Genomic DNA, 21485 nt, shown 5'->3' with positions numbered 1-21485 from the left:
CCTCTCAGAGACTTCAGCCTTTAATGGAATGTTTGGGGCAGCTTCAAAATTCTGGGGAGTAATTTAACAAGCACTGATGTTACTGGTTGAATTTTGTCCCCTCCAAAGAAAATCTTGAAGCCCTAACCCCCAGAACCTCAAAATGTGACCGTATTTGGCAATAGGTCACTGCAGTTAAGATGAGGTCATCTTGGAGTGGGGCAGCCTCTAATCCAATATGACTGATGTCCTTATAAGAAGATAAAGATTTGGACACAGACGCAGAGAGGAGACAGCCATGTGACAACGGAGGCAGACACAAGCAAAGCACACCTCCCAGGAATGCCAAGGATGACCAGCCACCAACAGAAGCCAGGAGGGGCAGGAAGGATGCCACCCAGGGTGTCAGAGGAGCTTGGTCTTGCTGATTTCTAGCCTCCAGAACTGTGAGAGAGTATATTTCTGTTGTTCATAAGCCAGCCACTTGGTGGTACTTTGTTTCGGTTGTCCCAGGAGACTCGAAAAACGATACTGTCACACCCCCACGTCCAAGTGTGTGCTCCCTCGTCTCACCCCCTCCCTGGCTCCGTACCCTCATCCCAAATTTGGCGTTTACCATTCCTGGGCAGGTCTTTACCTACTTTTAGCACAAAAGGACGTCTTCCCACAAGAGTACCATTTTGATGGATTTTGGGGGGGTTCGTTTTCTAAAGGTTCGAAAGTAGACGACTCTGTGGTTTCTAGTTTAATCACAAAGTTGTGCAACCACCAGCCCAACTTAATTCCAGAACATTTTCATCACCCCCAAAACAAACCCCCCTCCCGTTAGCCATCACTCCCCATCCTCCCCTCCCCCAGCCCCAGGCAACCACGAATCCACTTTCTGTCTCCATGGATTTGCCTGTTCTGGACACTTCATCTAAACGGCATCACACGCTACGTGGCCTTTGTAATCTGGCTTCTTTCAATGAGCGTCATGTTTCCAAGGTTCATCTGTGCTATAGTGTGTATCCCATTTTGCACGTTTTTAAACTTTACATAAATTTTCTTACATCGTCCAAAGCCTTCTGCGACTTGCCTGTTTTCATCAATGCCTGGTTTCTGAGATTCATCCAAGGCAAAAGGCCTCTCTTTGGAGCTGCTATATGGCATTCCACTGCTGTTTATTGAGCCAACCAACGTTCCTGTTGGTGATGCCTGGATGCTGTGTTCCCAGGGGATTCTGAGAGGCGCCTCCTGGTGCCCACCGTGTGCCAGGATACAGCAGGGGATAAAAGAGACCAGAACTCCTGCCCTCCTGAAACTGACATTCCAGTTGAGGAGACAGAGGAAACACAAGATGAATAAATAAACTATCTGCTATGTCAGGTCATGCTCAGTGCTAGGGAGGAAAAAAGCCAGAAAGAGAGACTGGGAGGTGGTGATAGGAGGTGACAGCTGAGCCAAGAGCCGAAGGAGGTGAGGGAGTGAACCACTTGGAGATCTGGGAGATGTTCCAAGTGTAGGGGCACAGCCTGTCCAAAGGCCCTGGGGCAGGATAGTGCCTGGTGTGTTGAATGAACAGCAAGAAGGCCCGTGTGTCTGGAGCAGAGTGAGCAAGGGGGAGAGAGGGAGGTGGGGAGGGCAGGGAGGGGACGGGGCAGGTTGTGCAGGGCCTTGTGCGCGGAGGGGAGGACTTGAGTTTTTACCCTGAGGGAGGTGGGAGCCCTGGAGGGCTGTGGGCAGAGGATGGACACGATGTGGCTCAGTTTATACCAGCGTAAGCGTCCTCCCCACTTCCTATGGTTGTCGCAAGGATTAAATGAGTGCGCCCAGCAGAGAGCAAGCGCCCGGGCACCCGCGGCTGCCCCATCCTTATTTGTGATCCTTATTTTTCCCGCTCCCCGGAGAGCTCACAGCTGGCCCTGGCAAGGCCGGCACACCTGGGGCCCGCCCCCCCCCCCACGGCCACCGCCGCCGTCCCCGCATTCCGCGGTGTCGCCTTCCCGGGAGGCTCGGGTTCCCGGATCCCCTTACCCGGGCGGCTCGGCTGTCGCTCCTTGGGCCGGGGGAGGGGAGGCTGCAGGAAGCGGCGGATCCGGCGGCTGTGGCCGTGGCCCCAGTGGCCGAGCTCCTCCTGCCATGGAGACCACAGCGGCCCGCGAGGCCCGGGGGGCCGAGGCCCCACGCCTGCCCGCGCCCCCTCCCTCGCCCGCCGAGCCCCCGGCTGCGTCCCCCACCTCGGCCGCGCCCCGAACCCGCCCGCGCCTCGTCTTCCGCACGCAGCTGGCTCACGGCAGCCCCACGGGCAAGATCGAGGGCTTCACCAACGTCCGCGAGCTTTACGCCAAGATCGCCGAGGCCTTCGGGATCGCGCCCACCGAGGTGAGGCCCCCGGACTCCCCGCACCCGAGGCCCACCGACTGACCGGGGGTAGGGGTGGACCCTGGACGCCGGGACTGGGGCCCCAGAACGCCCATCTTCGGATGGAGGGGACCCGATCTCCGGATCTCAGAGACGCACCTCTCAGATCCTGGGGTGCCCATACCCGGTGGACCCCCAGCGCAAAACATGAGCACGTCTTAGGGTTAATGGATGCCTAGTTCGTCCAGGAAAACACTGGGCTGACCCAGCTAGGAGTGGACCCCAGCTCTCAGGGAAGCGCCTATGTTTCCTGGGCGCGGCTGCGGGGCTGTGTTTCCAGGCAGCCCCCTTTCAGGTGAGAAGTCAGAGGCCGCGGGGGGTCAGGGGCTGGGTTGTAGGGGCGCCTCGCAGCCCCGAGGGGGCGCCAGCAGATTTAGAACAGTTTTAAAAGATCGGGGGTGACAGGGCACCGAAGGGTTAAAAGGGGAAGTCTGGGGGGGTGGGAGAGGGGCGTCCTCCTGCCCGAAGTCTCCTTCTCACCCTGCTCCCCATTCTGGGGGTCCCAGTCTCCTCGCTTCCCACCCCATTCTGAGAGGATCCCATACTCCGCCATTACACGTGACTGCGATCCTGGTAGGGGATGACTGGGGTCAGTTTCGTGCCTCTTTGCGCCTCGGTTTCCCTATCAGGCCCCTGAGCCCAACCCCCGGTTGTTCTGCGCAGACGGTGGGGGATGAGGTCTGTCATTAATTTTGGGCTCCCCCTCCCCTCGGGACAGATCTTATTCTGCACCCTAAACAGCCACAAAGTGGACATGCAGAAACTCCTAGGCGGCCAGATAGGGTTGGAGGACTTTATCTTTGCCCACGTGCGCGGCGAGACCAAAGAGGTGGAGGTCACTAAGACCGAGGACGCCCTGGGACTGACCATCACTGACAACGGGGCTGGCTATGCCTTCATCAAGGTGCCCGTGGGGGCGGGTGGCTTCCCGGGTGCCCCTCTCTGCCCCTCTCTGGTGTGAGCAGGACCTGAGAGGGGCCGCTGGGGTGGCCCTGTGAGTGACTCTGGGTCCCTGCAGAGGATCAAGGAAGGCAGCATCATCAACCGGATCGAGGCAGTGTGCGTGGGCGACAGCATTGAGGCCATCAACGACCACTCAATCGTTGGCTGCCGCCACTACGAGGTGGCCAAGATGCTCCGGGAGCTGCCCAAGTCGCAGCCTTTCACCCTGCGCCTGGTTCAGCCCAAGAGAGCCTTCGGTGAGGGCCACCTGGGGCCCAGGGGGCAGGCTGGTGGGGGGGGCAGGGAAGCTCTTCCAGAAATTGGTGCTCTGGATGCACCGGGTGGCAAAGGGTGGGGGGATGGGACAGGATGGAAGGTTCTAGATGCCTCTGGTGACAGGACAGGGAGCTTCTGGCACTGTATGAGGAACAGGAGGGTCATTTTTAGATTGTTATAGAGTTGGTCTGGGCATGGGGGTTGGGGGAGGCTTGGGAAGATTGGGAAAGGATGAGGAGGTATCTGGATCTATTTTGTAGCTGGTCTGGGAGCTTTTAAAGTACTGCTATGAGGCTCTGGTGAGTTCTTGAGAGTGACTCTCAAAGGGAGCTCTAGAATGGAGCTTTTCAAAGAGAAGTCTGTGACTGGTCCATGGATGAGATAAGGAGGTCCTCGTCGAAGAAGGATTCTTAACCTCAGCACTATTGACATTTGGGGCTGGATGATTGTTGTGGGGCAGTCTTGGGCACTGTCAGGTTCGACCTAACAGGTGCCAGTGTCTCCCCTGAGTTGTAACAATCAAAAGTGTCTCTAGGTATTGTCAATGTCACGGGTGGGGGGGGCAAAATCACACTCCTCCACCCCCCGCCCCCCGTGCCAGCTGGGTTGAGAACCTTGATCTAGAATGTAGATCACGTTGTTTAGTTCAGCAGACAATTGTTTTCCATAGGTAGACTTTCTCAAGGAAGGAAGCAGGATGCTAATTTCCATTCTGGCACAGTCTTCTTATCTCATCATGGACTGGCCCTTTGAGTCACCCTGTCCCAGAACAAGAGGTTCTAAAGGTGCCCTGGCCCATCTGGAGGGAGGTCCCAGGAGAGTGAGACAGGATGGGGTCCTAGATCTGCCCTGGAGCAGGACAGTGAACTCTGAGAGCCATGAGCAGGTTAGGAAGGGCCAATTCTAGAGCAAGGAGCTTTCTAGATTGATCCTCAGGGCACAAGGAGAACCTTAAGCAGTCTCTTCTAGAGAAAGTCATTTTGAGAGGAGGCGGGAAATTTGAGGGAAGAAAGGATTCTCAAGCATGGTCCCTGAGGATTCACCCATGGACATAAGGAGGACTTTGAAGGGTAGGAAGGTTCTAGAAAGGCTCAGCTGGTGGCTTCTGAGTGTTTAGGAAGATATGGATCTGCCCAGAACACATGCACCTCCCCCACTCTGTCCCCTCCAGATATGATTGGCCAGAGGAGCCGGAGCAGCAAATGCCCCATGGAGGCAAAAGTCAGCAGCGGGAGGGAGACCCTGCGGCTTCGGTCTGGGGGGGCCGCCACTGTGGAGGAAGTGGTGAGTGGAGGGGAGAAGGGTGGACATCAGGGTCTCTTACACCTAGAGTTCTATCGCTGACTCAGCATGACCTTGGGTAAGACCCTCTCCTTTGCCTAGCCTCAGTTTCCCTACCTGCAAAGTGGGCCCTTGTCAGTCAGGGCAGTAATGGTGGGACCAGAAGCATTGACTAATGGGTGGTCCCAGTCTGCTGTCACCTAAGGGGTGGGGGACTGGGGAGGGGGCTGGGCCGGAGCAATCCCAGGCTTCTGACCCTCTGCTTTGCTCCCTACGACCCCAGCCTAGTGAATTTGAGGAGGAGGCATCTCGGAGGGTGGATGACCTGCTGGAGAGCTACATGGGCATTCGGGACCCAGAGCTGGGTAAGGGGCCAGGGTAAGCCGGGTGGACCCTGGGGGGAGGACAGCCCATGGGGAGGAGGCAAGGGTCCCAGGGGAAGCTGGCATCCCCCCAGGGAGCGCCCTCACCCACTTCCCCTTGGCTCGGCCTGCAGCGTCAACCATGGTGGAGACATCCAAGAAGACAGTGAGTGTCCAGGAGTTTGCACGCCATTTAGACTCCGTTTTGGGCGAGTTCGCCTTCCCGGACGAGTTTGTGGTGGAGGTGTGGGCCGCCATCGGCGAGGCCAGGGAGGCCTGTGGCTAGTCTGCCCCGGGGCCGAGCGCAGCCCCAGCCCAGAGCCCAGCCCCCTGTCCCAGCCCTCCCGGCCAGTTCCCCAAGCCCAACCCTGCTCTGGAGTCCAGAAGCCCAGATCTGAGACCCAGCCCTGCTCTAGAACCCAGCCCAGCTCAGAGACCAAACTCAGATCTGAGACCCAGTCCTGCTCTAGAATCAATACCAGTTTTAAGACCAAGCCGAGCCCTGAGACCCAGCCCTGCTCTAGAACCCAGCTCAGCTCAGAGACCAAGCCCAGATCTGAGACTGGTATCACCTCTAGAACCCACACCAGTTTTGAGACCGAGCCCAGGCCTGAGACTCGGCCATGCTCTAGAACCCAGCTCAGCTCGGAGACCAAGCCCAGATCTGAGGCTGGTATCACCTCTAGAACCCACACCAGTTTTGAGACCGAGCCCAGCCCTGAGACTTGGCCACACTCTAGAACCCAGCTCAGCTCGGAGACCAAGCCCAGATCTGAGGCTGGTATCACCTCTAGAACCCACACCAGTTTTGAGACCGAGCCCAGCCCTGAGACTTGGCCACACTCTAGAACCCAGCTCAGCTCGGAGACCAAGTCCAGATCTGAGACTGGTATCACCTCTAGAACCCACACCAGTTTTGAGACCGAGCCCAGGCCTGAGACTCGGCCATGCTCTAGAGCCCAGCTCAGCTCGGAGACCAAGCCCAGATCTGAGACTAGTATCACCTCCAGAACCCACACCAGTTTTGAGACTGAGCCAAGCCCTGAGACTCGGCCATGCTCTAGAACCCAGCCCAGCTCAGAGACCAAGCCCAGATCTGAGACCAAATTCACCTCTAGAACCCAAACCGGTTTTGAGACCAAGCGCAGCCCTGAGACCCAGCCCTGCTCTAGAAACCAGCTCAGCTCAGAGACCCAGCCCAGATCTGAGACCCAGCCCTGCTCTAGAACCCAGCTCAGCTTGGAGACGAAGCCCAGATCTGAGACCCAGCCCTGCCCTAGAACCCAGCTCAGCTCGGAGACCAAGCTCCCCTCTAGAGCCAAGGCCAGCTCTGAGACCAAGTTCACCTCTAGAACCCATACCAGTTTTGAGACCAAGCCCTGCTCTGGAACCCAGGCCAGCTCTGAGGCCCAGTTCATCACTAGAATCCAAGCCAGTTCTGAGATGCAACCCAGCTCCAGAACCCAGCTCTCCTCTAGAACCCAGGACAGCTCTGAGGCTAAGCTGAGCTCTGATATAAAGTCAAATTTGGGAACCCAGACAAGTTTTAAGAGCCACCTCAGCTCTGAAATCAATCCTAGTTCTGAAAGCCAGGCCAGCTTTATGACCCAGCCCTGCTTCAAAACTCGACCCAACTCTGGAACGCAAGACAGCTCCATGACCCAGCTGTACCTGGATACCTGGTCTAGCTCAGAAACGCCAGTTAGTTCTGGAACCCAGGTGAGACTCGAGAAGCAGCCCAGTTCCAGAAGCCACGTCAGCTCAGGATTCAAAGACAGTTCCCAAACCCTACCCTATTCTCATGCCCAGACCAGTTCAGGAACCCAGGTGCATGCTGCAGAGCAGTCCAGGTCCAGACCCCACCCACATACTGGGGCCCAGTCCAGCTCCAATGATGAGTCCAGCTCAGAGACTGAGCCCAGCTCTATACCCCAGACTAGTGCAACAAGCAGGCCTGTCTCCAGAATTCAGACAAGCTCTGGACCCCCATCCATCTCTGGGGCAAGGCCCGCCTCCAGAGCTCCACTTGATGCCCAGCCCCACCCTCACTGCAGAACACAGAGCAGCTCTAGAACATCATCCAGCTCTGGGACCCAGACAGACTTCAAGGCTTGGCCAATTTCCAGAGTTCAGTCCAGCTCAGGCACCCCACCCAGCTCCAGAACTCAGCTCAGTTCTAGAGCACAGGCTGGCTCTGAAACCCCCTCCAGCTCTAAAACACAGTCAATTGCTGAGACCCATTTGAGTTCCAGAATCCAGCTAAAGTCTGGTCCTGGGACCCAGACCAATGCAGCAACAGACTTAAGCTCCACAGCTCTGTCAAGCTCTGAGAGCAGGCCCAGCTCCAGGACCCAGCCCTGCCTGGGAACTCAAAACACCTCTGGGACCCAGCTCATCTCAGAAACCCTGCCAAGCTCTAGAAACCAACTCCAGACCACACCCCCAGGCAGCTCTGGTATTGAGCCAGACTTTGGGAGACAGGCCAGCTCTGGAACTCAGCTCATCTCTAGAGCCCAGCCCAGCTCTGGGACCCAGACCAGTTCAAGAATACAGCCCAGCTCTGGAACCCAACCCAGCTCCAGAACGCAGACCAGTTCTGGAACCCAGCTCATCTCTGAGACCCAGCCCAGTGCAATAATGCAGCCCCTCTCTGGAGTCCACCTCATTTCTGGAACTGAAACCAGCTCCAGAACCCAGACCAGTTCTGGAACCCAGCTCAACTCTGAGACCCAGCCCAGCTCTGAGACCCAGACCAGTGCAAGAATTCAGCCCAGCTCTGGAGCCCAGCTCAGCTCCAGAACCCAGTTCAGCTCTAGAACTCAGTTCAGATCTAAGACTCACCACAGCTCTGAAACCCAGACCAGTTCAAGAACCCAGCCCAGCTCTGGAATCTACCTTAGTTCCAGAACCGGATCTGTTTCTGAAACCCAATCCAGCTCCAAAAGCCAGACCAGCTCAAGAATACAGCTCTGCTCTAGAAATGGGCTCCGCCCACAGACCCCTGGCCTTGACCCCAGAACCCAGACCGATCCCACTCCCCCAGCCCAACCCCAACACCCAGGCCCACCACCCAGAGCCCCACCTCCAGGTCCTAGGAGGGTCTCTCACCCTCAGCCCCATGATCTGGTTCAAGGAGCCCAGGCCGATACTGGCCCAGGCCGAAGCCCGTCCACTTTTGCCCTGTTCCCACAGCCGTGGTCCCCCTCCGCCCCGCAGAAACCAGCCCTTCCCCCCAAGCCCCAGCTGAGACCCCAGAAGTCCACCCCACCCACCAAATCTGTCATCCCTAGTTCTGCCACCAGGGCGGCCCTCCTGCATTCCCAGCCCCCTGAACCCTCAGCTCAGGGGCCTGCCCCCTCCCCCGTGCTCAGGGAGCCAGGGCCAGCTCCGCGGGCGTCAGAGCCCCTCCCCTACCATGGGGGGCTATAGCTTGGGGGTGACATACTTGTGGCCCCCATCCCCTCTCCTGCCCCTCCCAGCCTGGGTCCCCCAGAAGCAGCAGGTGACCTCATTCCCCCACAGGCGGGGTGGGGAGGGTGAGGGAGGGTGGACACAGGGGCTTTGGTTTCACCTGGGCCTGGCTCTGGGAGCTGTAAGCAGATCCCAGGTCTGTAGAGGGGAGGCGGGGTGGGGGTGGGGGGAAGTTGGGGCAGGAGGCAGTTTCCTCCTCATGTACCTTGAAGGCTCATGGGGAATAAAGTCACCTCCCACCCCTGCAGCCCGGTGTGTCATTTTTGGGGGGTGTTTGGGGGAGAGCAGAGGAAGGGGCAGGCGTGAGGGTCTGGGGGGCTGACATGACAACACTAGATGCTTCTTACGTGGCTACGATGTGCCAGGCATGTTGTTAAGTGCTAAGCGTGCAGGTGCTCAGGACCTGCAGACACACGGTGCTCTAGACAAACTCAGTCGTTCGGCCATTCCGTCTGCCTTTATTGAGCACCTACTATGGACCAGGAGCTGCTTGTTCGAGGCATGGGGAGTCTGAAGGGCTGAGTGAATAGATGGCTAAACCACAAGCTTATGAGGGAGTGCACCCCGTCTGCCGTGGAGGAAGCAGGCGTGTACCCCATGGTCTCCGTGTGTCTTGCCCTCTCTTTTCCTCACCTGCAAAATGGGTTTAATCCCAGGACCCTCTCCTAGGGGCTGTAGGGAGGCTTCCAGGAGATCCAAGCTGTAAAGTGCTTAGGGAAGACTCAATAAAGGAAGTGGGGAGAGGAGCTGGAAGCCAGCCCAACCTCTTGGGGATTCCGCAGCCCCCCAGTCCTGCTCGGCTGCCACATGGTTGGATAGGACTATTGATACAAGAAACTTCAATAATTGACGATTTCAGAGCCAAAAGAGATTATATTTTGGCAAGAGAGGGAGTCTCTTGCCCGTTCTCATTCAACCTTTTCTAGACACAGCCTTCTCAAATTGGGCTGTCAAAGGGAATCAACTGTACCCCAGTAAGGAGGTCATATTCAGGGGTCAGAGGGGGTCAGAGTCCCCCATTTCTGGAGGATTTCTGCAAGGGGAGGCTTACAAGTCTGCTTTCCTCCAGACACCATCCCAGCATTGCCCACACCCTTCCTGGGATTGGGAGGGGCCTCTGAGTGGGGAGGGGGCGGAGAGAGGGGAGGGGCTTTGGAAAGGGGAGTCAGGGAAGAGTTGGAGGGTCCCCAGGGATGATGGAAGACGGCACACAATCCTGCCGCTTAAACTGTCCATCCTGCCCTCCTGGCTCCTGGACTTCAGAACAGGCAGATGAGACTGACAGGGAGGACGAAGGTTAGATGGGGCACCTGCTGGCAGGGTGCTCTGTCCTTCCAGAGCTGCCCCCAACGTCCAGCCCTGGCCCTACTGCATCGTGGACCTGCGGGTGAGCTGGGGTTGCAAGGAGAGCGACCTGGGCCGGGTACTGAGGCGAGGGTGGAGGCGCCGGATCACCGCCCGGCGAAACAGGATGTACACCCAGGGGTCGAGGATCTGGTTCCACGTGGCCACACGCAGGTAGATAAGCAGCTGCTGTTCGGTGGCTCGGGACAGCTGCCCAGTCGGGCTCATGGCAGGCGGGCTCCGCAGCACCGTCTGGGCGATAAAGACCTGCGGGGGGAGGGGTGTGTGTGTGTGTGGCCAGAGCGGTCAGCCGGGGGCCAGGCCAGCCACCAGCCCTGCCCTCCACCAGCACCTGCCCAGGCCACCTGCCATCCGCCGAGATCCCGTGCCGATTCTGTCCCCGAGTTGCTGTGTGACCTCGGGAGAGCTGCCTGACCTCTCTGAGCTTCAGCTGATGTGGCTGAAAAATAGCACACTTTTCCTGCTCCTCTCCTGGGCACAATTAAACGTGGTGGACAAGAGGACTTGCAGGTGTGAGCAGGTGGAATCACTGTGACTGCCAGTTTTATTATTCTGTCAAACATTTATATTTTATACAAATGTTATAATATAATATCAAATTATGGTATAAAATTGTATATTAAATAATTAATTTTTATGTTGTTTATTTTATTTTAAGTCAGTTTATATTATATTAAAATTTATAGTTATAAAATTTTATGACAAATAATTTTATGTTAAATAATTTTTATGTTAAATTCTTATATTAAATCACTTTAATATATTTTATTAAATATTGAATTTTATATTTAATATTATACAATATATAATGTAATAAGGTATTTACAGATTATCATAGAATATAATTAGTTACCTAATAATTAATATATTGTTAATACTAACACATATATAAGGAATCTAAAAAAAAAAAAAGGTCATGAAGAACCTTGGTGCAAGACGGGAATAAAGACCCAGACCTACTAGAGAATGGACTTGAGGATATAGGGAGGGGGAAGGGTAAGCTGTGACAAAGTGAGAGAGTGACATGGACATATATACACAACCAAACATAAAATAGATAGCTAGTGGGAAGCAGCCACATAGCACAGGGAGATCAGCTCGGTGCTTTGTGACCACCTAGAGGGGTGGGATAGGGAGGGTGGGAGAGAGGGAGATGCAAAAGGGAAGAGATATGGGGATATACGTATATGTATAACTGATTCACTTTGTTATAAAGCAGAAACTAACACACCATTGTAAAGCAATTATACTCCAATAAAGATGTTAAAAAAATTATAACTATTATATATAGTTATGTTATATATATTATATAATATTTAAAGTTATATATGTAATTATATAATATATAACATAATTATAAGGATGTGACTATATATTACATAATGATTGATATAATTATTAAGTATTAATTAATAATATGTAATTATAGCTATATGTTATACAGTATTTAACAATTATATAACATATAACTATATATTATATAATGATTGATATAATTGTTAAATATTAAGTAATAATATGTAATTATAGCTATATGTTATACAGTATTTAACAATTATATAACGATTGATATAATTATTAAGTATTAATTCTAATATAATATAATTAATTATAATTATTATAGTTCATAATTACAATCAAATTTATACTGTATTTAATATAATTATATTCATATTGTGTTACATGTATTATATTAAAATAAATTTTTTCTTTTCTTTTTGGCTGTGCCATACAGCTTGTGGGATCTTAGTTCCCTGACCAGGGATTGAACCTGTGCCCTCAGCAGTGAAAGTGCAGTGTACTAACCACTGGATCGCTAGGAAATTCCCCATAAATTATTATTTTAAAATTGTTTCCTCAATAAATGCTGGAGAGGGTGTGGAAAAAAGGGAACACTCTTGCACTGCTGGTGGGAATGTGAATTGGTACAGCCGCTATGGAGAACGGTATGGAGGTTCCTTAAAAAACTACAAATAGAACTACCATATGACCCAGCAATCCCACTACTGGGCATATACCCTGAGGAAACCATAATTCAAAAAGAGACATGTACCAAAATGTTCATAGCGGCCCTATTTACAATAGCCCGGAGATGGAAACAACCTAAGTGTCCATCATCGGATGAATGGATAAAGAAGATGTGGCACATATATACAATGGAATATTACTCAGCCATAAAAAGAAATGAAACTGAGCTATTTGTAATGAGGTGGATAGACCTAGAGTCTGTCATACAGAGTGAAGTAAGTCAGAAAGAGAAAGACAAATACTGTATGCTGACACATATATATGGAATTTAAGAAAACAAAATGTCATGAAGAACCTAGGGGTAAGACAGGAATAAAGACACAGACCTACTAGAGAATGGACTTGAGGATATGGGGAGGGGGAAGGGTAAGCTGTGACAAAGTGAAAGAGCGGCATGGACATATATACACTACCATACGTGAGGTAGATAGATGGTGGGAAGCAGCCGCATAGCACAGGGAGATCAGCTCGATACTTTGTGACTGCCTGGAGGGGTGGGATAGGGAGGGTGGGAGGGAGACGCAAAAGGGAGGGGATATGGAAACATATGTATATGTATAACTGATTAAATTTGTTATAAAGCAAAAAAATAAAATAAAATAAAATTAAAAAAAAAAAAATTGTTTCCTGAGCACCTACAGTGTGCTGGGCAATTCTGGGGACACTGCAGTGGCCAAGACAGACCCAGGTCCCACTTGCACAGGCTCACAGGCTCACAACCCCATTAGGACATGTGACCAGGTGGTTGCAGCTTGGCGGTGGGAGTGGGGGTGACCTAGCAGTGATGCAGGCACTGCTGGAGCCCAGAGTAGGAGCCTGACCGGGCTTGGGAGAGGTAACCAGATGGTGAATAGGAGTTTCCCAGGTGAGTTTGAAGGAAGTGTCTGTGGCCCTTTCTTCTGGGACAATAGGGAGTTATGGGAGGTTTTAGAGCAGGAGTTGGCTCATGGGCCAAATCTGGCCTGCCACCTGTTTTTGTTTTGCTTTGTTTGCTTTATTTTTGCCTTTTTGGTTTGTTTTGTTGTTTTGCTAAGAATGTTTTTATATGTGTCAATGGTGAGAGAAAAAAATAGCATATTTTGGGGGTTTTTTAATTTAAAAAAAATTTATTTTTTGGCCATGCCACGCAGCATGCTCAACTAGGGATTGAACCCACACCCCCTGCAGTGGAAGCACGGAGTCTTAACCACTGGGCCACTAGGGTAGTGGCCTAGAAAGCATATTTTGTGACGTGACAATGACATGAAATTCAAATTTCAGAGTCCGTAAATGAAGTCCTATTGGTGCACAGCCACGCCCATTTGTTTCCATGTAGCTTTCATGCCACAGCAGCAGAGCTGCGTCGTTGTCACAGAGACTGTGTTTAAAGGGTTTACTATATGGTCTTTTAGGAAAAACTTTGTTGCCAAAGGGGACCAGGAATCGTTTAATGATTCAATGATTCTACCTAGGATGACTTCCTGGTTTTTACCTAACAGTTCAACTTCTATTTATCCTGCAAAGCTTCAGTTCCAATGGTTCAGAGCAGGGCAGGGCTCATCCTGGGTATTTCGAGAGTCAAGGCTGGAGGGCAGGGAGAAAGAAGAGGCTGAGACAGATCCTTGTCAGGGACCTCTTGGTGAAGGTGACATTTGAGGAAAGACATGGAGGAGTGAGGGAGTGATCCATGTGGAGATCTGGGGTGGGGGGAAGCATTCCAGGCAGAGGGTACAGCCCAGTGCAAAGGTCCTGGGGCAGGACCGGGCCTGGCATGTTGGAGGAACAGCCACGAGGTCTATGTGTCTGGAGCAGAGTGAGCGAGGGGGAGAGAGGGAGGAGGAGAGGGCAGGGAAGACTTGGATTTTTACCCTGCGGGAGGTGGGAGCCCTGGAGGGCTGTGGGCAGAGGGGGGACCTGACTCAGGTGCTCACAGGCACCCTCTAGATGCTGCTCGATAAATAATAATGATAATAATTACAAGTGAATATAGAAATGGCCTCAGCTCGACACAGATGTAGAGAATAAACGTATGGACACCAAGGGGGGAAATTGGCAGGGTTGGGCGGTGGTGGTGGGATGAATTGGGAGATTGGGGTTGACATATATACATTAATATGTATAAAATAGATAACTAATAAGAACCTGCTGTATAAAATAAATAAAATAAAATTCAAAAAAAAAAAAAAAAGAAATGGCCTCAGCTCTATGAGACCAGGCCTGGGAGGGACACCCCAGGTACAGAACAGAAGTACATTTCTCAGCCGGAAGCATCATCCTGTAACTGCCACTCCCCTGGGACCCATCAGTGCCTTGCAGCTTCACGTATCACACAAAAAAATATGTTCCTTTCTTTTTTTTCTCCCACCATTGACACACGTAAAAACATTCTTAGCAAAACAAAGCAAACCAAATTTGTAATCTTCCTATCCCACAGGTTTAGCTTTTGTTTTAGCCCTTATCACTTCCTAATATCTACCACTTCACTTATTTATATACTATGTTTATTTTCTGTCTTCCCCAGGGAAGAGTTCCAGGAAGTCAGGCAGTTTTGTCAGTTTTGTTCCCTGTGCAGTGCCTAGACCAGAGCCAGCAACACACTCATCACTCAGTAAATGTTTGTTGAAGGAACAAACGAATAAATGAGTTCATGTCATCATCCTGACAGTCACTCTGAGAGGCTGGCACCTTTTTAGTCATCCCCATAATAGGAGGAGATTGAGGCTGGAGGAGGGAAACCCATAGCCAGAGTCACATGATAAGTCCTTGTTGGATGTGGGCTGGAAACCAAGTATCTGATTCCAGTCTCCAGACTTGTCCCCATCCAGTCAGAAATGGAAAAATAACCCCTCCAAGCGGCCAATTACATCAATCAGTGGAAGGGCTTCAGCAAGCTCCCCTGACTCAGGGAAGATCTGTGCAAGGCTAGGGTCCAGCCCAGAACTAGGCACAAAGTAGAAATGATTCAGTAATTGTACCTGGAATGTCCTCCCTGCTTTTCTCTGGCAAGTAAACTCCTCTTCATCCTTCAAAACCCAGCTCCAATGTCCCTCTTCCAGAAAGCCTTCCCTGATATCCCAGGGAGAGCCTGGTAGCCCTTCCCTGGGCATCTCAGTCCCAGGACACTGCCTCTGCCCCAGTCCTGCCCCCAGTTTGGGATTATCTGTGCCTCGCTCATGGGTTCCTCAAGGAAGGACCCTTGAACACTGGGGTCATGCCCACATTTTCTTGGGCGGACGAGAACCTGAGGGTTATGGATTCATTTGGGAGGAACCGAGGCCCAGTCACCAAGGGTGGGTGGGAGACCCCGGCAGCCCCTGCCCCCGCCGCCACTCACCAGCAGCGGCATCCAGCAGATGCTGGCCACCACCATGATGCCCGTGAGCTGAGCCATCATCTCGACCTCGCAGTCCCGTGGGCGCTGCTGGGCGGCCTCCTGCCCGTGGTAGACGTGGCACAGGGTGGCCACGCTGATCGTGTTGAGCAGGAAGGATAGCCCCACGGAGAGGCTGCCAAGGAGGGTGAAGAGCAAACCGAAGGCCACGTCCCCTGGCTCGGCGCCGAGCGTGAGGAAACACCAGGAGCCCGGGTACTGCACGGTGTAGCGACCCACACCCAGCAGGGGCAGCAGGCCCAGCGCCAGCGCGGCGGCCCACACCAGCCCCACCGTGGTCCAGGCCCGGCGCTGCGAGGCGGTTGTGGGCCGTGAGAAGGGCCGGGTGATGCCCAGGTAGCGCTCCGAGGCCATGGCGGCCCCCAGCAGCAGCGGGCACAGGCCAAAAAAGACCATGATGACGCCCATGAAGTGGCAGAGGCTGCAACCGGGGTCCACAGCCTGCCAGTCAAAGAGGGCGGCATGCTGGGACACCACAATTACGCCAGTGACCAGCAGCCCCATGAAGTCAGTGATGACCAGGCCACAGAGGAAGGTCAGGAAGGAGGATCGCGCATGGGAGCTGCCCTGCCGCGCACTCACCAGCACGCTCAACGCCAGCAGGTTGGAGGCCAGGCCCACCAGGCAGAAGGAGGCCGCGAACCAGGGGGAGGCGATCAGGCGCCGTTCCTCCAGAGTGATGTTTGTTGGCCGCAAACAGGGCCCCAGAGAACTGCCATTGGGCCACATGGTGCCAGAGCGGAGTGGGGAGGGTCACCACCCCATCAGGCCAAGGCTGCAGGTGGGGTGGACTGGCACTGGCTCAGGCACACCTGGGGAGGGAAGTGGCGGAAGAGAAGATTTGCTGGTGATTCATTCTGCATTTTAGTCTGAGCAGCCCTGGTGAACTCCTACACAACCTTCAATGCCCCAGCTCAAATATCCCCTCCTATAGGAAGCCTTTCCTGACCTATCTCACTCCCCACTCAGTAAGTATTACTATTACTACTATGACTAGCTCCAGCCCTGTCCTGCCCAGGCTCAGTGACCCTCAAGGGTGAGGATCAGTTCTGTCTCCTCTGGGAACCCTGAAAGATACCAGTTAGCATTTGCCAGGTCTCAGAGAAGGGCTGAGAAGCCCCCGTTTGAACTCCAGCCCTGGTACCCAGTGTGTGACCCCAGGCAAATGATTTCTTTTCTCTAAACTTCCACTTCCCTGCTGGTCATCCATCTGAGCCCTTGGTGGACCACAGAATCCAGAACAGATTTCAACTATTGTAAAACAGGACACATCCAGTGTGGGGAGGGCGGCTGGCTGGTGGCCAGAGGTCGCTGGTTCTCGAGCGGGCTCCAAGGTCAGCCTTGTGGGTCACAATTTCTCGTGAAATTGTGGGGGAGGCCCGGCCCCATTGGTGTTTTAGGGAGAGCCTTCCTCACACGTTGGAATCGTGTAGATTCTTTTTTCCCCCCATTTTCGTTGAATAAGAAATAAACCCAGAAATCCAGTTCCATCTGGGAGCAAAACTCAGGTCATTTGGAGCAACAGGATCCCCAGGGATGGGCTATAAACAATAAGGAGGGTAATGGGCTATAAACTACCCTGTGTGGGGCTGGGGGAGAAAATTGGACAGACATGTGGGTCTGACTGCCTCGGGTGTGGACGAATCAGCCAGATATGGGGACGTCGAGTAGAAATAAAATGAGACCATTCAAAAGCCAGCTTCCAGGGGCTTCCCTGGTAGTCCAGTGGGTAAGACTCCATGCTCCCAATGCAGGGGGCCTGGGTTCAATCCCTGGTCGGGGAACTAGATCCCACATGCATGCTGCAACTAAAGAGTTACATGCCGCAACTAAGAGTCCGCGTGCCACAACTAAGAAGTCTGCATGCTGCAACTAAGACGTCCGCATGCCGCAACTATTCCCTAAAAGGACACAGCAGGGAGGGCATAAGGTCACCCAGGGGACCGGCACCCCACCCTGGGCGCACACCAGGAGCCATCCTTGTGCTGGCAGGGAGGGGGCACTGGGTGCAGGATCAGAGTGGGCAAAGGTGGGGAGGCAGGACCATGGGAGGCACAGATGGCCCAGTTAAAGCAGTTAAAGCTCAGAAAGGTCGTCTTATGATCCCCATTTTGCAAAGGCAGGGAACCTGAGGCACAGAGAGGTTAAATAACTAATCCAAAGTCACACAGCCTAGCCGGGGTGGATCTGAGATTTAAACTCAGGCCTCGTTACATACAAATGTGTGTAACTGAGTCAAAGCCCTGCCAGTCAGATGGAGACTGGTGGGAGGTGGGTGTGGAGTGTCACCATCATTGGAATTTTCCTTGATGAAAAACAGATAGAATTTTTCCAGGGAATTCCCTGGCGGCCCAGTGGTTAAGACTCCGAGCTTTCACTGCCAAGGGCATGGCTTTGATCCCTGGTCAGGGAACTAAGATCCTGCAAGCTGTGCAGCTCAGCCAAACAAGATAAACAAAAAACACACCAACCAACCAAACAAACAAACAAAAGGGATAGAATTTTTCTAAAAAGTTGGTCAGATTGGATTCGAATCCTGACTTTGCCACGAACCCTCTCACGGACCTTGAGGGGAGTTAAGTCCCCACTCTGAGTCTCAGTCTCCCTTCCTATAAAATGGGGCGGATGATGAGAACGATTTCGTCTGTGCCCAGGGCTAAGCCCATGTAGGCACTCCATTCGTGCTGGCCCCGGGCCCGTGCCTGTGACCTGGCCTCAGCAGTGAGCGTGCTCTGCTACCCCCTCACTCCCCATCTCATTAATTCAGCTCAGCAACTCCTTATAGAGCTTCATAAATTATCCAGCTCCTGATGGCCAGCTCCACAGAGCTTCCCTCCCAGGCTGAGAGCCAGGGCCACCGCCACTTCGATGGGGGCGGGGCCTGGAGATGGAAACCTGAACCCCAGAGGGGTGGGGGCTTTCCACGGTGCTCGGCCATCTGAGCCCTCCACTCCCGGGCAGGGGTGTGCTCTTTGCCGTCTCAGATTTGGCCTGCACTTGGATTCCCCCTGGGGCGGGGCGCTTGCTCCCTCCCTCCCTTGAGAGCTGGTATGCGCTGTTTCTAAACATTCCTGGGGACTCTGGCTGTGCCTGTGGTCGCTGCCCCTGCCTCAGCCCTGAGTGACTGCCAGCTCCTCCCGGGTTTCATGGTCCCCTGGTTCCCCACCCTCGCGCGGGAGCTTATGCACCTGGGGACACACACCCCGTGTCTGCCTCGTCTCCCATGTCTGGGAACAAACCTGTGGCCCAGGGCCTTTGGCCTGGGGGAGGCTGGAAACTGGCACCACTCCCTCTGGCCGCAGCCGGCAGTTTCCAGTCCCCCCGAGGGGTTCAGGTGAGAGCGGCCAGCTCAAGTTCCCCAGGCAAGCGGGCCAGAGGGGCACCTGGCAAGGCCTCCCTTCCCCTCCCACATTGGCCGGGAGGGCTGGCAGGGCCCCCACCCTGCAGGGGACCGTGCTCTTCCCAGCCCGAGGGCCGTAAGCACCACTGTGTGGCCCTTGGGGGAACTGCTCGCCCTCTCTGTGCCTCAAAAGAAACATGGGGGGCTTCCCTGGTGGCGCAGTGGTTGAGAGTCCGCCTGCCAATGCAGGGGACGTGGGTTCGTCCCCGGTCTGGGAAGATCCCACATTCCGCGGAGCAGCTGGGCCCATGAGCCATGGCCGCTGAGCCTGCGCGTCCAGAGCCTGTGGTCCGCAACGGGAGAGGCCACAACAGTGAGAGGCTCGTGTACCACAAAAAAAAAAAAAAAAGAGAAACATGGACCCCAGATTTGCTGGGCAAACCCAGGATTCCATGGCCCGAGAGTGGGGAGGTTTGGACTTTGAAGGTCCAGGGTTCTGGAATTCTAACAAGTTCCCAGTTCTGGAAGCTGAAGGTCCCAAGAATCTAGAATTTCAAGGGGCTGAGGTTCCAGAACTTTGATGGGAATTTGGTTGGGTCCTGGGTTCCAGAAATCTCTCTCTCGGGTCCTGGCTCCTCTCTGGAGGATGGACTTTCAGTGCTCCCTCAGCCTCCTTCGGTGGGGCTGGGAGGGGTCCATCCACCGCTGTCCCAGAGGCCTGTGTGCTGGGTTGGGCTCGGGCACCAGGCTGGTCCTCCCTCCGCCCACCATGGTGGCCCCGATGGAATGTGGTCTTTGGTTCCCAAGGGCCAGGCCCCTCCTCTGCCTGATGGTCCCTCATCACCTCTGCCCCATTCTTCTCCTCCCGCTCCTGGGATCCATCCATCTTTCAACAAGTCCCTCTTCCTCTTGACACGCCACCACCTGGCCTGCCCGGCCTGCCTGTCCTCACGCCATGGACCCACCCAGCCTCCCCCAAGGGTGACGGTGACCTCAGACAAACTCGGACTGGAGCCCGCAATCTGCCACTGCCCAGCTGGGGGCTCGACTTTGCTGAGTCTCAGTTTCCCCCTCTGTGAAATGGGGATAACAAGGACACCGACTCGCCTGCTGGCATTCTGGCTGGTCTTCCCAGGCCTGACCTGCTCCTGCCACCGAGACTTTGCCTCCGCTGTGCCCCCCCATCCCCACCCGGCCTGGCGCACCCTTCCTGCTTCCTGGCTGTGCTCACAGCTCACCTCCTGGCTGCGTGCATGGGGCAGCCAGGTGGGAGCCCTGATGCTCTGTGTGACCTTGGCCCACTTCCATGTTGCCTAAGTCCTTTAATGCTGCCCAGGTGACCAACGACGATGTCCTCTGGCATGAAAGTGCAGGGACCAGGCCAATCTCTGCATCAGTTCCTGCCCTTACCTGATGCAGACCTGCACGCCTGAGGGTGTGGACCCCCTCCACGCCCTTGTGCAGCCACAGACGCCCACACAGACACAACTGCATATATGCAGGGCCGCTGTCAGTCCCCAGGCCCACCCCTGCCTTCCCCCACCACAAGACTCAATTTCCGGGAACTTTTCCTGTTCGTGACAGCAGCCAGGCCCCCACCCCAGAGGCATCACAGTCATCCTGCCAGGGTTGGAGCTGAGCCTTGGCCCGGACTCACACGGTCCCTCCCTGTGAGCCTCAGTTTCCTTATCTGTCCAGTGGGTGTCCCCCAGCACCAGCAGGGGACAGATGGGTGATGAAGGGACAGGACCCAAGCCAGGCGGCCAGTGGTTAATGATGGGCCCAACTTCGAGTGTGCACACAGACACACAACCAACCAGACGTGTGCTCACACTCACAGCCACACCCAGCACCCTGGCTCCCTCCCCGGCTGGCGGGGCACAGATCCTGGGAAACCCACACACAAAGCACATCCTCCGCCACACTGGCCACAGAGGCACACGCAGGTGCCCAGGGCCGGTAACACTCCAGGCACGGGACTCAAGCTCACCAATGCCCCAGAACACCCAGCACCTGGCAATTGTCACCGCCCACGGTGAAACACCCACAGCAGGGCCGGTCACCGCAGGATACACCCAAGGCACACCTGCCCACTCTCATGCCCCGCCCCTAACCTGATGGCCAATTGTCCTCAGCAGGCGACGGTCGATGGGGCGTGCAGGGGTAGCCAGCCAGCGCAGTCGTGTCCCGGCGGACCTGCAGGTGCCGGGCTGGAGGGGGGCGTGCGGAAGCGGAAGCAGGGCGGCTTCCGGGGCCCCTGGGGAAACTGAGTCACGGCGGGAGGACCACGCCGAGGACCCCGGCACTGCCACGTCGCGGCGGGACACAGATGGAGGGTGGCGCGGCGCGGGGTCCCGGGCCGCGGGAGGGGCGGCGAGGTGCCCTCCCGGCCTGGAGGGGGTTCGGCGGGGGCTAAAAATAGCCCGGGGCTGGGGCTCCGTTCTGCGGCCGGCGCCCGTCTCTGCTAGGGTCTGGCTCAATCTCTCTGTCTTTCGGTCTGTCTCCCATCAGCCCCTCCCGTCCCGCGCTGGCCACGCCCCTCCCGCCCGGGCCTGGCTGATGAGGGTCAGTGGGCGCCCCCTCAGCCCCGCGGGGAGACCGCGAGGCCTCCTGGGGGAGGGGGCGCCCATGGGACCCCAGGGCCGTAGGGGCAGGGGAGGTGGCCGGG

At 54.7% G+C, this 21485-nt stretch overlaps 2 protein-coding genes across 7 annotated transcripts; one reads left to right on the top strand and one right to left on the bottom strand.

Moving 5' to 3' along the window:
* The first annotated feature begins 2001 nt into the window (after positions 1 to 2001).
* GIPC3 (GIPC PDZ domain containing family member 3) lies at positions 2002 to 8845 on the top strand. Of its 3 annotated transcripts, none has more exons than XM_082623431.1 (6): positions 2002 to 2343; positions 3101 to 3286; positions 3401 to 3581; positions 4772 to 4884; positions 5165 to 5259; positions 5378 to 8845. In XM_082623431.1, exons 1-6 carry the CDS (start codon positions 2101 to 2103, stop codon positions 8670 to 8672), a joined length of 4113 nt encoding a protein of 1370 aa, XP_082479557.1. In that variant the 5' UTR covers positions 2002 to 2100; the 3' UTR covers positions 8673 to 8845. The 3 variants fall into 3 exon arrangements, with proteins under 3 accessions (XP_082479557.1, XP_082479559.1, XP_082479558.1); XM_082623433.1 differs by having other exon boundaries at positions 5165 to 5246; positions 5378 to 5672; XM_082623432.1 differs by lacking the exon at positions 3101 to 3286.
* Positions 8846 to 9560: 715 nt separating this feature from the next.
* Positions 9561 to 21485, bottom strand: TBXA2R (thromboxane A2 receptor). 4 transcript variants are annotated; one of them, XM_082621684.1, is made up of 4 exons: positions 20932 to 21485; positions 15421 to 16289; positions 10424 to 10518; positions 10152 to 10325 (listed from the first exon to the last, which is right to left on the bottom strand). In XM_082621684.1, the coding sequence occupies exons 2-4, from the start codon at positions 16204 to 16206 to the stop codon at positions 10283 to 10285; spliced, it is 924 nt and encodes a 307-aa protein (XP_082477810.1). In that variant the 5' UTR covers positions 16207 to 16289; positions 20932 to 21485; the 3' UTR covers positions 10152 to 10282. The 4 variants fall into 4 exon arrangements, 3 of the variants coding, with proteins under 3 accessions (XP_082477809.1, XP_082477810.1, XP_082477811.1); XR_014294113.1 differs by having other exon boundaries at positions 10294 to 10325; positions 10424 to 10631; XM_082621683.1 differs by lacking the exon at positions 10424 to 10518 and having other exon boundaries at positions 9561 to 10325; positions 20932 to 21482.

Source organism: Mesoplodon mirus (genome assembly GCF_964341445.2).
Source record: "Mesoplodon mirus genome assembly, chromosome: 5".
Taxonomy (NCBI): Eukaryota; Metazoa; Chordata; class Mammalia; order Artiodactyla; family Ziphiidae; genus Mesoplodon; species Mesoplodon mirus.
The sequence above is the reverse complement of the archived record's forward strand: the minus strand, read 5'-3'. Positions and strand labels throughout refer to the sequence as shown.

Coding starts and splice junctions, on each gene's coding strand:
- TBXA2R (XM_082621683.1), bottom strand. CDS start 16,206: ATGTGGCCCAATGGCAGTTCTCTGGGGCCCTGTTTGCGGCCAACAAAC. Junction 10,326..15,420: donor TCTGCTGGATGCCGCTGCTG/GTGAGTGGCGGC, acceptor CTCCCCCCGCAG/GTCTTTATCGCCCAGACGGT.
- GIPC3 (XM_082623431.1), top strand. CDS start 2,101: ATGGAGACCACAGCGGCCCGCGAGGCCCGGGGGGCCGAGGCCCCACGC. Junction 2,344..3,100: donor TCGGGATCGCGCCCACCGAG/GTGAGGCCCCCG, acceptor CCCTCGGGACAG/ATCTTATTCTGCACCCTAAA. Junction 5,260..5,377: donor GAGCTGGGTAAGGGGCCAGG/GTAAGCCGGGTG, acceptor CTCGGCCTGCAG/CGTCAACCATGGTGGAGACA.